The sequence below is a fragment of the Pelophylax lessonae genome (assembly GCF_965119305.1).
Source record: "Pelophylax lessonae genome assembly, chromosome: 1".
Taxonomy (NCBI): Eukaryota; Metazoa; Chordata; class Amphibia; order Anura; family Ranidae; genus Pelophylax; species Pelophylax lessonae.
The window spans coordinates 442,471,111-442,486,065 of record NC_138768.1 but is presented as its reverse complement, the minus strand read 5'-3'; the positions used below and the strand labels follow the sequence as shown (position 1 = coordinate 442,486,065).

General features: G+C 42.8%; 1 protein-coding gene across 2 annotated transcripts in view; it reads left to right on the top strand.

The window, feature by feature from the left end:
• GNE (glucosamine (UDP-N-acetyl)-2-epimerase/N-acetylmannosamine kinase) overlaps positions 1-14,955 on the top strand; it is a 120,231-nt gene that overhangs the window by 80,224 nt on the left and 25,052 nt on the right. For both annotated transcript variants that reach the window (XM_082243071.1, XM_082243072.1), the window contains exons 7-9: positions 2,263-2,473; positions 5,565-5,694; positions 6,534-6,755. In XM_082243071.1, coding sequence (XP_082099197.1) covers positions 2,263-2,473; positions 5,565-5,694; positions 6,534-6,755 — 563 coding nt within the window. The remainder of the gene's footprint in view (positions 1-2,262; positions 2,474-5,564; positions 5,695-6,533; positions 6,756-14,955) is intronic.

The window sequence follows — 14,955 nt, the reverse complement described above, 5'->3', positions numbered from 1 at the left end:
AATTCAATAAATCAACAGAGTCCACTCAATTTTGTTCTATGTAAGAAGATAGAATCATACATCAAAGATAGTACACTTTTATAGAAGGTAGTATAATTCTATTATAGAAGTTAGTATAATTCTATAAAGAGGTATAGGTCAATTTCTGAGTTTAACCCCTTAGGGTGTAGAGAGTCCAAAAACTTGCAGGGTGTAGTGTCCAAATGACATGCAGTGATCTCTAGATGTGTTCCGATCTGAAGAAGGGTGAAATCATGTTAGCCGGAAACTGTTATTCGGAATACCTTACCTCTGACATGTTTGTATAATGACTTTTCTAAATAAATTTTATGTGCAGCAATCCCTCTGGACTTTTCTTCTATATGGATGCCTGATTGCTTTGCACTAAAAGAACACCACAGTGCTGTTCACCACACCTGATTTGAAGATATATACACTTTTTTGAATTTTAATGCAGAAAAACACAACACGATTTTTTTTTTTTGTAAAATATAAAGATGATGTTACACGGAGTAAAAAGATACCAAACATGTCACACTTTCAAATCGCAATGGCAACAAACAATATAGATTTTACATAGAAGAGGCTTTAAAAGTCTTTACAGGTTACCACATTAGATTTACAGAGGAGGTCTAGTGCTAGAATTACTGCCCATGATCTGACGGGTCGTGACACTTTTTTTTTTTTGATCACTTTCATTGCTGTTGCAAGGAACGTAAACATCCTTTTAGAAATCAGTAGGCACATGACAGGTACTCTTTATGGAGGGATCTGTGGTCTATAAGACCCTAAATCCCTTCTCTGCCCCTAGAAGAATTCAAAACACTAAAATCTGTGATTTTGAATACTTTACATTTTCAAACAATTGAGCCGTTGACATCCAGGGAAATTGGAAGTGATGTCATGTTAACATGCTTCCGGGTTAAAGAGGTTGTAAACCCATATATTTTTTTTTTTTTAACCTGAAAGAGAAACACATAATGAGTTAGTATGCACCGCATACTAGCTCATTATGAAATACTTACCTTAGAACAAGCCCCCGTCCTGCCGCCCGCTTACCTGTATGACGGGCGACATGTCCAGTCGCTCCTCTTCCGGGATCGCGGCATCCGGCCATCTGATTGGCTGGAGCCACAGTGACGTCACTCCTGCGCACGCGCGTGGGAGCCGACGGTCACGGCACGGGACTCTAAAGGAACGGCACCAGCGGCCGTTCCTTCAGAGCACATGCGCCAGTGACCTCACTGGCTGCATGTAAGGTAAATATCTCCTAAAAGGTACATGTTTAGGAGATATTTACAGTACCTATAGGTAAGCCTTATCATAGGCTTACCTATAGGTAAAAGTTGCAGAGGAGGGTTTACTTCCTCTTTAACATAGCGGAGACCCGATCAAAGCCGATCCTGGCTTTGTATGGGTCTCCGATTAGCCAATGGATGTACCAGCTAGTAGCTGGGGTCCCCCGGTGGGACAGGGACGTCAGGTTAGTCGCTCCAATTTCTATTACAAGCGATCTGATCGACGGCTTTTAAAAACCGGTGTTGGGGTGATGCCAGGCACTTGAAGTCAAATCATGTAGGTACGTGATTTGGCTGCAAGTGGTTAAATTATGGATATTATGCTAAGAGTGTTTTTCAAAGATATGGGATTGCCTCGTACTCTATTTTTTTTAAAATAACAATATACTTACCTGCTCTGTTGCAGTGGATTTGCACAGAGCAGCCCAGATCCTCCTCTTCTCGGGTCCCTCTTTGAATCTCCTGGCTCCTCCCTTCAGTCGAGTGCCTCCACAGCAAGGACCTTCCTATGGGGGCACCCGAGCCGGGCTGCAGCTCCAGCTGTCCATTCAGACACGGAGCTGCTGTTCGGCCCCACCCCCTCTCTCTCCTGATTGGCTTACTGACTTTGACAGCCGTGGGAGCCAATGGCGCCACTGCTGCATCTTGGCCAATTAGAAGGGTGAGGACGGCCGAGGGGCTCATGGACATCGCTGGATAGAGATGGGGCTCAGGTAAGTATTAGGGGGTGCTGATTGTTTACATGTAAACAAAAAGTGCCAGAAAAGGCCTGGTCTTCAAGTGGTTAAAATTCACAAAATTGCTTGTGGTAAAAAATAACACCCTTTATAGCTATTTAAGAGATTTTGGCTCTGGAGTTTTCAAGAGTTACAGGAAGCCAATTGACCAAGAAGTCCACCAACATCTTTACCTATGTGATAGCAGTAAACACACTGAGAAATGTTTATTTTTTTGCTTTGTACAGTTCCAAAATTTATGGTGATGGCAATTCTGTACCGAGAATCGTGAAGTTTCTCAAATCAATAGGTTTATCAGAGCCTCTGCAGAAGAAGTTCTGCTTTCCTCCAGTTAAAGAGAGCATCTCTCAAGATATAGATCACATCCTGGAAACACTAAGTGCCTTGGCTGTTGACTTGGGAGGAACAAATCTCAGGATAGCGATTGTCAGTATGAAGGTATGTTGTGAAAATGTTGCCCATAGCTGCAGTTATTTTTTTGTGTAAGTTTGGTATTATCCTTTTGGTAAATAGGTTTTTTTTTGTGTTCATTATATAGGACTGTTTAAGGAATGTGACTTTCTAAATATTTCATTTGGAAGAGTATTAAAAGAGAAGTTCACTTTTTTAAAAGAAAATGCAGGGAAAAAATATGCATTTACTATCTTTTATTTATTTATTTTAGGAGCCTGGAAAGCATTGCACAAGCGAACAGCAGATTGCTGATGCCATGCAAGTCTCCTGAAGACAGCCATGCAGTTTCACACTGACAGGAAGACCAAATTAAAACTACAAGCTGACTGCCACAAAGGATGTTGGGACTTGTAGTTTATTCATACACAGAACTTTGTGTATGAATGACGAGGCCGTGTAGGCAGAGCCCCGCATGGCTGCGCTGTTTTAAAAAGGTGACAGCTTATACAGGGAACTTTTCCCTGTACTGCTGCCAGTGAGAAAAGGCAGCAGTGAGGGGCTGCAGCAGTGGGAACATGTTCCATCTTAGAAACAGGTGGAACATGTAACCTGTTCCCAAATGTGAACTTATCCTATAACCTTTTTTTTTTTTTGGTTTATGCATTAATTTCAGAGGCCACAGCATACAATACTTGGTGGCAATGACACTTTGAGCTAAACTGGACTGTTGCTGGCTGTATTTTCATTTCAGAGGCACGGTGCATTGAAACGATGAAATAGCAAAGACCAACCGAGAACCCAAGCACACACCCTACTATACGTATTAAAGAAACATTTTATTTGTAGAGAAAAATTCAGGAAAGGCTTATATAGTCACTAGGCGTTCCAGAGGGGCATCTTTTTTTATCAAGTCCCAGTCCAGTCACTGAATGCTAGAAACAGATCAGGGTACACCACACAAAAACGTATGAGTCCCATCACAAGTCAAAGGCAGGGACAGCATAACCACAGTGCCTCCCAGTGGCAAGAATGCAAAAAACAACATATTCATTATCAAATAGAAGGTTATGTTAAGCAGATTGCATAGAATAGAACCTACAAAAAAAAGAAGACTAATGCAGCCATTACATGTAATGTTTGATACAGTGCCTTGAAAAAGTAGTAATACGCCTTGAAATTTTCCAGATTTTGTCATGTTACACCAAAAACTTACATTTTTTTGGGGAATTTTGTGTGATAGACCAACACAAAGTGGCACATAATTGTGAAGTGGAAGGAAAATGAAAAATGTTTTATATATATATATATATATATATATATATATATATAAATTATTTTTTAAATATCTGAAAAGTGCGGTGAGCATTTTCATTCAGCCTCCTTTAGGCTGGCCACACATTATACAATTATCTTGTTCAATTTCCTTTAGATTTACCTACAACTATGTAGTACAAGGGCTTGCCTGATTGCATACAAATTGAAAGTTTTTGACTTCATATTCATTGGTTTTTGGTAAATCTAAACATAAATGTATTTTATTGGGATTTTATGTGATAGACCAACACAAAGTGGCACATAAATGTGAAGTGGAAGGAAAATAATGTTTTTCATAATTTTTTACAAATAAATATCTGAAAAGTGTGGAGTGCATTTGTATTCAGCCCCACTGAGTCAATACTTTATAGAACCACCTTTCGCTGCAATTACAGCTGCAAGTCTCTTTGGGTATGTCTCTACCAGCTTTGCACATCTAGAGAGAAAATTTTGCCCATTCTTCTTTGCAATATAGCTCAAGCTCTGAAGAACGTCTGTGAACAGCAATTTTTAAGGTTTTCTTCTAAGAATTCCCTGTATTTTGCTCCATCAACTCTGACCAGCTTCCCTGTCCCTACTGAAGAAAAGCATCCCCACAGCATGATGCTGCCACCACCATGTTTCACGGTGGAGATTGTGTGTTCATGGTGATGTGCGGTGTTAGTTTCTTGCCTCACATAGCGTTTTGCTCTTAGGCGAAAAAGTTTAATGTTGGTCTCATCTGACCAGAGCACCTTCTACATGTTTGCTGTGTCCCCCACATGGCTTCTCCCAAACTGCAAACGGGACTTATGGCTTTTTTTTTTTTTCAACAATGGCTTTCTTCGTGTCACTCTTCCATGAAGGCCAGATTTGTGGAGTGCATGACTAATAGTTGTCCTGTGGACAGATTCTCCCACCTGAGCTGTGGATCTCTGCAGCTCCTCCAGAGTTACCATGGGCCTTTTGGCTGCTTCTCTGCCTAATGCTCTCCTTGCCCGGTCTGTCAGTTTAGGTGGACTGCCATGTCTTGTTAGGTTTGCAGTTGTGCCATACTCTTTCCATTTTCAGATGATGGATTAAACAGTGATCCGTGAGATGTTTAAAGCTTGGGAACTCTGCTTTAAACTTCTCCACAACTTTATCCATGACCTGTCTGGTGTGTTCCTTGGCCTTCATGATGCTGTTTGTTCACTAAGGATCTCTAACAAGCCTCTGAGGGCTTCACAGAACAGCATATTTATATCAATATTAAATTACTCACAGGTGGACTCTATTTTCCAGTTAGGTAATAAGGTGACTTCTTAATGCAATTGGTTCCACTAGATTTTAGTTAGGGGTATCAGAGCAAGGCTGGGCATACATTATACAATTTTCTTGTACAATTTTCCTTTAGATTTACCATAACCATTGAATATGAAGTCAAACCTAAACACTTTCAATTTGTATGCAATCAGGCAAGCCCTTGTACTACATAGTTGTAGGTAAATCTAAAGGAAATTGAACAAGATAATTGTATAATGTATGGCCAGCCTAAAGGAGGCTGAATAAAAATGCACACCACACTTTTCAGATATTTATTTAAAAAAAAATATATATAAAAAAACATTTTTTATTTTCCTTAATTTCAAGGGGTATAAAAACTTTTTTAAGGCACTGTAAGCTGCAATATATTACATTTTTAGTTTTGGGTTTAATACTGCTTTAAATTTCACTTTGATTAAAAAAAAAGTTATCCATGCTGTCAGGAAAATTCTGCATCTGTTTTGCTGTGTTGTGTATTTGACAAATATGCCCACATTTTTAAAGCTGAATAGGCACCAAGTTACATTTTTTTTTCCAGGGTGAAATAATTAAGAAATACGTACAACCCAATCCTAAAACATACGAGGATAGAATTGAGTTAATTCTAAAGATGTGTGTTGAAGCAGCTTCAGAAGCCATCACACTGAACTGCAGAATACTTGGAGTGGGTACGTACTTATGCTATTTTCTTTCCTTTAATTTCATGTTACAAATTATTTTACAAACACGGCCTACAAAACCGGAATAAATATGCTCTGGAAAAGAGAGTGCAATTTCTTGCTGCCTAAATACAGACTATAGAACAATTTATCCTATTTAAGGTCGCTGCAAACACATGATTTTTGTGGTAATGGCTCTAATTATTTGCATGTAAGCATGAAGTGTTAATAAGTAAATAAAATATCTATACTTGACAGTATATGATAATCTTACATTCTCAAGCAAGTATCGGCTTGGTGGTGTTCATTTTGTGTGGTTTGTTTGCAAAGTGAAGCTTTTCATGGTTATGGCTCAGATTAGCTGCATGTGAAAAAAAAAACTCTTCTGGGTACTTGGCAGTGCATGATTGGTTTACAATCTCAAGCAAGGCTGGGCTGGGTGGTGTGTGAGTGTGCTTTATTTACAGATTGAACTGTGACTGTGGGACATCTGGACTTATCTGACTTCATTTATTTGCATTACTTATATTAGGTGCAATAAAAATATAAACCTGCTCCAAAGGTTGTTTACAGTGATGGAAAATGTTGGCCTTGCAATATTTTAATAATGTCACGTATTTACAGACAAGTGATAAGAGCCTTTTGTTATGAGCAATGTTGCCGTTCAAGGGATTTACTTAAAGAACTAATTTGGGCTTGCTGCTAGTGCTTTTTACAATTTCCTTGCTATGGTTTTACTGTAAGATGGTTATTTTGTGTATTTTGAGACTATGAAAGACACAAAATTAAGGTGATGTGCATTGTTACAGTTATAAGATTATAGACATACATGTCATTGTTTTGCACAGGCATTTCAACAGGTGGACGTGTAAACCCTCATGAAGGAGTTGTACTTCATTCCACAAAACTAATTCAAGAATGGAGCTCTGTTGATCTGCGAACCCCCTTGTCAGATACCCTGCACCTTCCTGTGTGGGTAGATAACGATGGCAACTGCGCTGCACTGGCAGAAAGAAAGTTTGGCCAAGGCAAAGGAGTGGAAGATTTTGTATCCATTATTACAGGAACAGGTATGCGTTTAGCAATATGAGAAATTTCTTGTCCATCATTAAATTGATTTTGCAATTGTGATCATATTTTTCTCTATCGTCCATTGAGAGACGCAGCTCTCATACTTCTTATCCATTAGGACCTAGGTTTCCTACTGTGACTTAGGTCTCAGTTTTTTTACTCTTTTCAGAATATTTTGTTTTATTTATCTTTACTCGCTAGTCGTTCATCGACAGATGCAGCTCCATCTAGTCAGAGACTATAGGGTTATGCTCCTCCTATCAGGAATAGGCACTAGGCAGGAAAAAAGCTTAACCACACCTATGGGGGCTGTCCCTGTAGGCATAACCCCACATACCCTGCTATCATCAAATGGTTTGTTTCTGCCTAGTTTAAGGAATAGGACCTAGCTTCCTGCTGGGACTTTGGTCTTAGCTATTATAGGAAAGTTTGTTAGTTTGTGATTTTTTTATTTTCACTAGTTAGTTCCTGAGGACCAAGATCCAGAGAAAGTACAAGCAACAGCGGGCTGAGCTTTCGCACTGGATAATATGGATCCTTAAGGTCCCCCAGTCTGGCCAGAGAGAGTGAGCAGGTTATAGTCCAGAACTAGGCCTCGCCACGACAGTGCTCCGATGGATGGGGATGAGCCTGCATCCTGGAATGCCCTGAGTCGCAGCTTCCCCTTGGATGACAGCACCCCATCCCAGGTGGGAGGTGCTTTGTTTCGGAATGGCGCTCACCTGGTACCGTGGTATGGTGAGTAAATTGTCCCCCCAAAAACCCCTGGCGGTCTTGGGGCGGACATGGGCCCTTCCCTGGAATAATCGGACCTTAAGGGCTCCCTCAGTTCCCCTGGCATCTCGGAGGACTAGTCCTGTGTACCCCTCAGCATTCCCCTAACAGGTTTTTACCTTGGGGGGGGGGCGGTAATAATGCTGCCATTGTGGCGCTTATTTGAGTGGGGTGACTTGTCCTGTGTGGGCTCCTGGTCAGGGACCTTCCAATGCCTATTGTTCTGGGCCCCTTTTGGGGTCCTGGAGACCGCATGGCGTGCCGTAGGGGCCACCATTTTGCTGTGGATCTTGATTATTATATTCCCATTAGATTACATTTGTGGTTGAACCAGATGGACTTGTGTCTTTTTTCAACCTGACTAAATATGTAACTATATGGGCAGCCATTTTCTATAATTCCCAATAGGAATGCATAAGCGGCCATTTTCCTGAGGTCCATAGGCTGGACAGGCATATGCGGTATGGTTTTTAAAATATAGAGGCTGAGTTTTCTCTTCCTGTACATTCAGTGTCCGTTTTGTTTTTGCACAGATGGTGCTGGAAGTCTCGGTGGTCTGGTAACATTTTCCTGAGGTTCCCTGTGGGTTTTTCTTCATTCTCTCTGCTATTATTTTATAATAACTTTGTTTGATTGTGAGTCCTCACTTACAGCGGTGGGACCTTACAGCGATGGGACACCGCACAATTATTTTAAAAAGTGTAACATGGAGTCCCAGGATAATATTTCACCTGCAGACCCCCTGGGAGGGATTGCGGGACCTTCTGGTTCTCAGTCTCAGACAGAGATTGCAGTTTTTTTTTGCAAAATTTGATGTCTAAGGTGGATTTTGTCATTGCTAGTGCTGCCAGCCGCAAACGCCCTCCGCCCTCACCTCCATCTGCAGGGTCTTTGGACTCTGAGATAGACATGGCTGCCACAGACTCAGACCACCCTGAGGGGTCGGTGTCGTTGGGTTCTGATGGTGAAGAGGACCTATCCTCCTCAACTGCCGTGCAGGAACACGCTTTGGCATAAGCTCTGATAATTTCAGTGCGGGAAACTTTAAAATTGGCTGATGAACCCACAGCGCCGTGTACACAGGTTTCTTTTGGCTCCCGCAAATCCCGTAAATCGGGCAAGGTGTTCTCTTGCCCAGACTTGTTTCATACTATTGTGGATGAACAATGGCGGCGCACTAAGCACATGTTAGCGGTGCCTAAGCATTTTTGCACGCCGTTACCCCTTTGCGGAGGCAGTGTCCAGTGTTTTAGGTGGACTGTACCACCAAAAGTGGATCCCCCAATGTCCAGGTAAAATAAAGTGACTCTGGTACCGGTGAAAGAGTCTCTAACTTTTGCGGACCCTGTGGATAGACGGGTAGAATCCTTGTCCCGCCATTTACATGTGGTAGCAGGTCACATATTAAAGACTACCTTTGTGAATGTTTTGGTAGCGCAGACTGCTACGGAATGGGTGAAGTTACTTAAAAGTAACTTGGAAGCTGAACGGCTCCCCTCTGCGGTGTTGGAACTACTGGACCAGTTGGCTCAAGCCCTAGTGTTTGTGTGATACGTCCCTGGATTCAGCCTCATTGGTGGTCAGGGTTTCGGCAGTGGGGATTGCCAATAGGCGCATGGTGCGGCTGAAAAGCTAGTCGGCGGACCAGGCTTCTAAAAAGGCCTTGACTGATCTTCCCTTCTTAGAGGAGAGGCTGTTTGGATCCTCTCTAGATGAGTTGATCAAAGGTATCACGGGGGGTAAGAGCACTCGTCGTCCCCAATCCTCTAAGGGCAAGGTGCCATGTCCTAGGTGGGGGCCTTCCTTTAATGCTCATAAACGTCTTTTTTCGTGCCTCCGGGTCGTAAGAAAAAGGTAAATCATTCAGGTCTTCTGGGGGTTCCAAGAAGCCGTAGTCAGGAAAAACGAAGACGGGCCAATCTGGACCTGGGCCAATCTGGTTCTTCCTGTCCAATCGTTGCCTATCCCTAGTCCGGCTAAGGGATTTGCGAGGGGCAGTACACGATTTGCTGTCGCAAGGAGTGATTGTACCGGTTCCTTTTCAGGAAGGCTTTCAAGGGTTTTATTCAAACCTCTTCACCGTGCCCAGGAAGGAAGGCAAGGTGCGTCCCAACCTGGATCTCAAGGCCCTGAACCGCTTTGTGCGGGTACAGAATTTTCTGATGGATTCCATCCGCGCAGTAGTGGAATCGCTGCACCAGGGAGACTTCTTAGCCTCCATAGATATCAAAGACGCATATCTACACATTCCTATTTACGCTGGACAGCGGTTTCTTCGCTTTGTGGTCGCAGAGGAGCATTATCAATTTGTGGTGTTACCCTTTGGTCTCGCCTCAGCTCCCAAAATGTTTACCAAGGTCTTAGCAGCAGTATTGGCATTGCTGCGCCAGCTGGGGATTGCGGTATTGGGTACCTAGACGGTCTCCTGTTGAGAGTGGACTCTCCTTCAGTTTTGTTGGGGGATCTGACGGTCACTGTCAGAACTCTGCAGGATTTCGGTTGGAACATCAATTTCAAGAAATCCGCACTGACACCTGTCTTGAGACTGGATTGTCTGGGCTTGTCTCTGGATTCAGCCTTGGCCAAGGTGTTTCTTCCCCCAGACAAGCTGCAAAAGTCGCAGGAGGCGATTCGGTTCTTGTTGGTGAACAATTCGTCCTCTCTTCAAGATTGCATGCGGGCCTTGGGTCTGATGGTATCAACCTTTTGAGGCGCTTCAGTTTCCTACCAGACCTTTGCAAAGGGAGATTCTTGTCAAATGGAACAAGGATCCAAAGTCCCTGGACTCATTGAATCCACCACAACAGAGCAGACTTTGTGCTGTGGCTTAACCGAATCAATCTCCAGCACTATGCCAGGGCAAGTCCTTCCTTCCGTTGTTTTGGATGGTGGTGACCACAGACACCAGCCTATCGGGCTGGGGCGGGGTGCTAGGGGAAGCTCTGTGCCCAGGGTACCTGGACGATGGAAGAGTCAAAACTACCTATAAATGTTTTGGAGCTCAAAGCAATAAAGCTTTGTCTGAGCCATTGGACAACTTATCTGCAAGATTGTCCGGTTCGGATTCAATCAGACAATGCCACGACTGTGGCTTACATCAATCACCAGGGGGGCACCAAGAGTGTCTTGGCAGCCAAAGAGGTGGCCGAGATTCTGGCCTGGGCAGAAAAATTTATTCCAGCCCTCTCTGCTGTACACATTCCAGGTGTGGAGAACTTGCAAGCGGATTACCTGAGTCATCAGGTGTTGGATCAAGGGGAGTGGTCCCTGCACCCGGAGGTGTTTCATCTCCTGTGTGTTGGGGTAGGGACTCCTGAGGTTGATCTGTTTACTTCTTGCCTCAACAAGAAGGTTCAGAGATTCATAGCCAGGTCTCAAGATCTTCTGGCCGACGCCACAGATGCTCTGGTGGCTCCTTGGGGTCAGTATCGGCTAATTTATGCCTTTCCTCCCTTGAAACTCCTGCCGAGGCTTTTGGCAGGATAGAGGTGGAAGAGATTCAGGTCATTCTGGTGGCTCCGGACTAGCCTCGACGGTCTTGGTACGCAGACCTAGTAAAGTTGGTCGCCGATGCTCCTTGGAGATTTCCTCTCAGGGAAGATCTGTTGTCTCAAGGTCCAATCTTCCATCCAGCAGTTGCTGGCTTTAATGGCATGGCTGTTGAAAGCCATGTGTTGGGAGATAGATGTCTTTCTGACTCTGTGATTCCTATGCTATTAAAGGCTAGGAAATCGACTTCTAGGAAGATATATCATCATACGTGGAAATCGTATAATTTCATGGTGTGAATCACTGAAGGTGCACCCTCGCTTGTTTTCGATAGCTAGGGTCTTGGCCTTTCTGCAGAAAGGAGTTGAACAGCGGTTGGCTTTGGGCACTATCAAAGGCCAAGTGTCGGCTTTGGCTATATATTTCCAACGCCCCGTTAGCTACGCATGCTTTGTTTCGTACCTTTATTCAGGGAGTGCGCCATATGGCTCCTCCGAGAAGGTCACGCTACCTTTGTGCGACCTCAATCTGGTATTATCTGTTCTTCAAAAGCCTCTCTGCTTTCGTTGTCCCAGAAGATTGTTTTCTTGGAGGCTAACACTTCCGCTCTCAGAGTATCTAATCTAGCGGCTTTGTCCTGCCGCTAACCTTATCTGGTGATACACAGGGATAAAGTGGTACTTCGACCTAATCAGTCGTTTCTTCCTAAAGTTATTTCTCATTTTCATCTAAATGAAGACATTGCGTTGCCTTCACTCTGCCCTAAGCCCAAACATTCTAAGGAGTTTGGGTTGCACTCTTTGGATGTGGTTCGGGCGATCAGGGTCTATCTGGACACCACTGAGACTTTTAGAAAATCAGACGCTTTTTTAATCTTTACCAAAGGATCTCGTAAGCGATTGGCTGCGTCTGGGGCGACCATATCCAGATGGATCAGGCCCACCAGTTCAGGCTTATTCACTGAAGGGTCAGGTTCCTCCTTTCTCAGTGAAGGCGCATTCTATGAGAGCGCTGAGTGCCTCTTGGGCTTTTCGCCATCAGGCCTCGGTGCTGCAAGTTTGCAAGGGGGCAACTTGGTCGTCTGTGCATAGGTTTACAAAATTCTACAAAGTATATGTGTTGGCATCTTCGGATGCTTCCTTTGGCCACAAGATTTTACAAGCAGGCTGCTGTTTAAAGAACTTTTTTTTTTTTTTTTTCTTTGAGGGTGTATTGTGTTTTCAAGGTGAGCTCCAGTTTAGCCTTTGGGGAGTTACATTTCCGTTTGCGTTGTCTTCCCACCCGTCGTGAATATACTGCTTTGGGACATCCCTATAGTCTCTGACTAGATGGAGCTGCGTCTGTCCATGAAATATAGAGAAAACTGGATTTTGTAAGAACCTTAAAATCCTTTTCTCTGAAGTTCATCAACAGATGCAGCACCCACCCCTCTACTTCTGAGTGAATGGGGTTTCTTCTATTCTAAACACTGCTTGCAACTATACTGTTCCATGATAGGGTGTATGGGGTTATGCCTGAAGGGATAGTCCCCATAAGTGTGGTTAAGCTTTTTTCCTGCCTAGTGCCTATTCCTGATAGGAGGAGCATTACCCTATAGTCTCTGACTAGATGGAGCTGCGTCTGTCGATGAACTTCAGAGAAAAGAATTTTACAGTAAGTTCTTACAAAAATCCAGTTTTTCCAAATGCTCTAAACTTAGTTAATTTAACCTGAGGTTATCTATATAGAAATAAGTTTTCTTTGGCCATGGGAATGTATCTATTGCAATATTAAAAATGTGCCAAACCACAAGCTTTCAGAGCTCCTCAAAGTTACCGGTAAATTGAAACTGTTTAGTGTGCGTGCAGTAACGTGTTTTGGGTTGCAGTGATGTGCGGCAGGGGAAGTGTTTTATCACATCACACAGCTGCTTCTTTATTTTTTTAATATTATTATTATTATTATTTTTATTCTCTTTATATGAAATGGACAAAGTGACAATTGTTTTCTTTGTGCCCTAGCTGTCGCTGGCATTCTTTCAGTGCTGAAAAACGCTAGTCACTGCTCTGGTGTGAACAGGCCTCAAACCCCTTCCCGCCTGCGTTTAACCAAAAAACGGCTACAGTGCAGTTCTTCAGTTATGGGAGGGTGTCCATAGATGTCCTCCCAGAACCGCGCCCTCTGTGACCGCTTTTTTCTTTATATACAGCTGATCACCGATTGGGGTAGAGGACGAATCACAGCAGCCCTTTACCATGTGATCAGCTGTGCCCAATCACAGCTGGTCACACGTAAACAGACTTGTTGGTTATCGGTATTCCTTTCCTCACACGCTGCCTCTGTGTGAGGAAAGAAGTGTCAGTGATTGGCAGGGCTGAAAGTACATAGTTTACATTAATAGGGCACTTCTCAGTGCCCTGATGATCATGCAGCCTCATAAGTGCCCATCAGTGCAGTGTCCATCCGCAAAGAAGAAAAATTACTTATTTGCAAAATTTTATAAAATAAACTTTTTTTGTTTGTTTAGCAAAGAATAAAAAAACCCGGATGATTAAATACCACCAAAAGAAAGCTCTATTTGTGAGAAAAAAATGTTATAGTACAGTGTTGCATGACCACGCAATTGTCATTCAAAGTACGACAGCACTGAAAATTGCCCTGGGCAGGAAGGGGGTGAAAGTGTCTGTTATTGAAATATTGTAGAATGCAGCTACAGTTGCTGAGGTCAACACTTGATTACATTTTCAGAAATGCTATATTTAACCACTTCTGGATCGGAAGGTTTCACCCCCTTAATGACCAGGCAATTTTTTGCAATATGGCACTGCGTTACTTTAACTGACAATTGCGGTGTCGTGCGATTTTGTACCCAAATAAAATTGATGTCCTTTTTTTCCCCACAAATAGAGCTTTCTTTTGGTGGTATTTGATCACCTTCGCGATTTTTTATTTTTTGCGCTATAAACAAAAAAACAGCGACAACTCTGGAAAAAGGAAAAAAAAATGTATATATTTTTCACTATCTGCTATATAACATTCCCAATAAAAAAAAAAAAATAAATAAATATAAATTAAAAATCAAATTGTTTCATAATTGTAGGCCAATATGTATTCTGCTACATATTTTTGGTAAACAAAATCCCAATAAGTGTATATTGATTGGTTTGCGCAAAAGTTATCAGGTCTACAAACTAGGGGAAAGATATATAGATATATATATATATATATATATATATATATATATATATATATATATATATATATATATATATATATAATTTTTTTTTTTTTACTAGTATTGGTGGCGATCAGCGATTTTTAGTGAGACTGTGACATTGTGGCGGACAGATCGGACACCTAACTGACATTTTTGACACTTTTGGGGGAACCAGTGACATTACAACAGTAATCAGTGCTAAAAATATGCACTGTTACTGTACCAATGACACTGGCAGGGAATGGGGTTAACACCAGGGGCAAACAAAGGGTTAAATGTTTCCCTAGGGGGTGCTTTCTAACTGTGTGGTCGTTGTATTCAGTGAATGAACACAGAGACCTGTGTTCCTAAATAAGAGGAACACAGGGATCTCTGTGTTCATTACTGTCTCCACGAGTGATCGCGGGTGCCTGGTGGCAATCGCTACTGCCGGACCACCTACTGATTGGCTCCCCCTCTGGCCAATCGGCGCATGCGCGCGCCCCCGCTAGTGGCCCGCGTCGTTTCGCAAGTGGTTAAAGTAGAAGTTCAGGCAAAACCTTACTAACACTAAACCTACACTCTGACACATTCTAAACCTAATCTATCTAACCCTGTAAATCAAAATTCCTATACTTACCTATTTTGCAAGCGATCTGGTCCGGTCCCAGCATCAGCTGTCAGCGGTGGCTTCAGTGCGGAGGCAGGTGCAGGAGAGGCAGCCAACAACGGAAGCCCCATAGTAACTCTATGGATGAAGT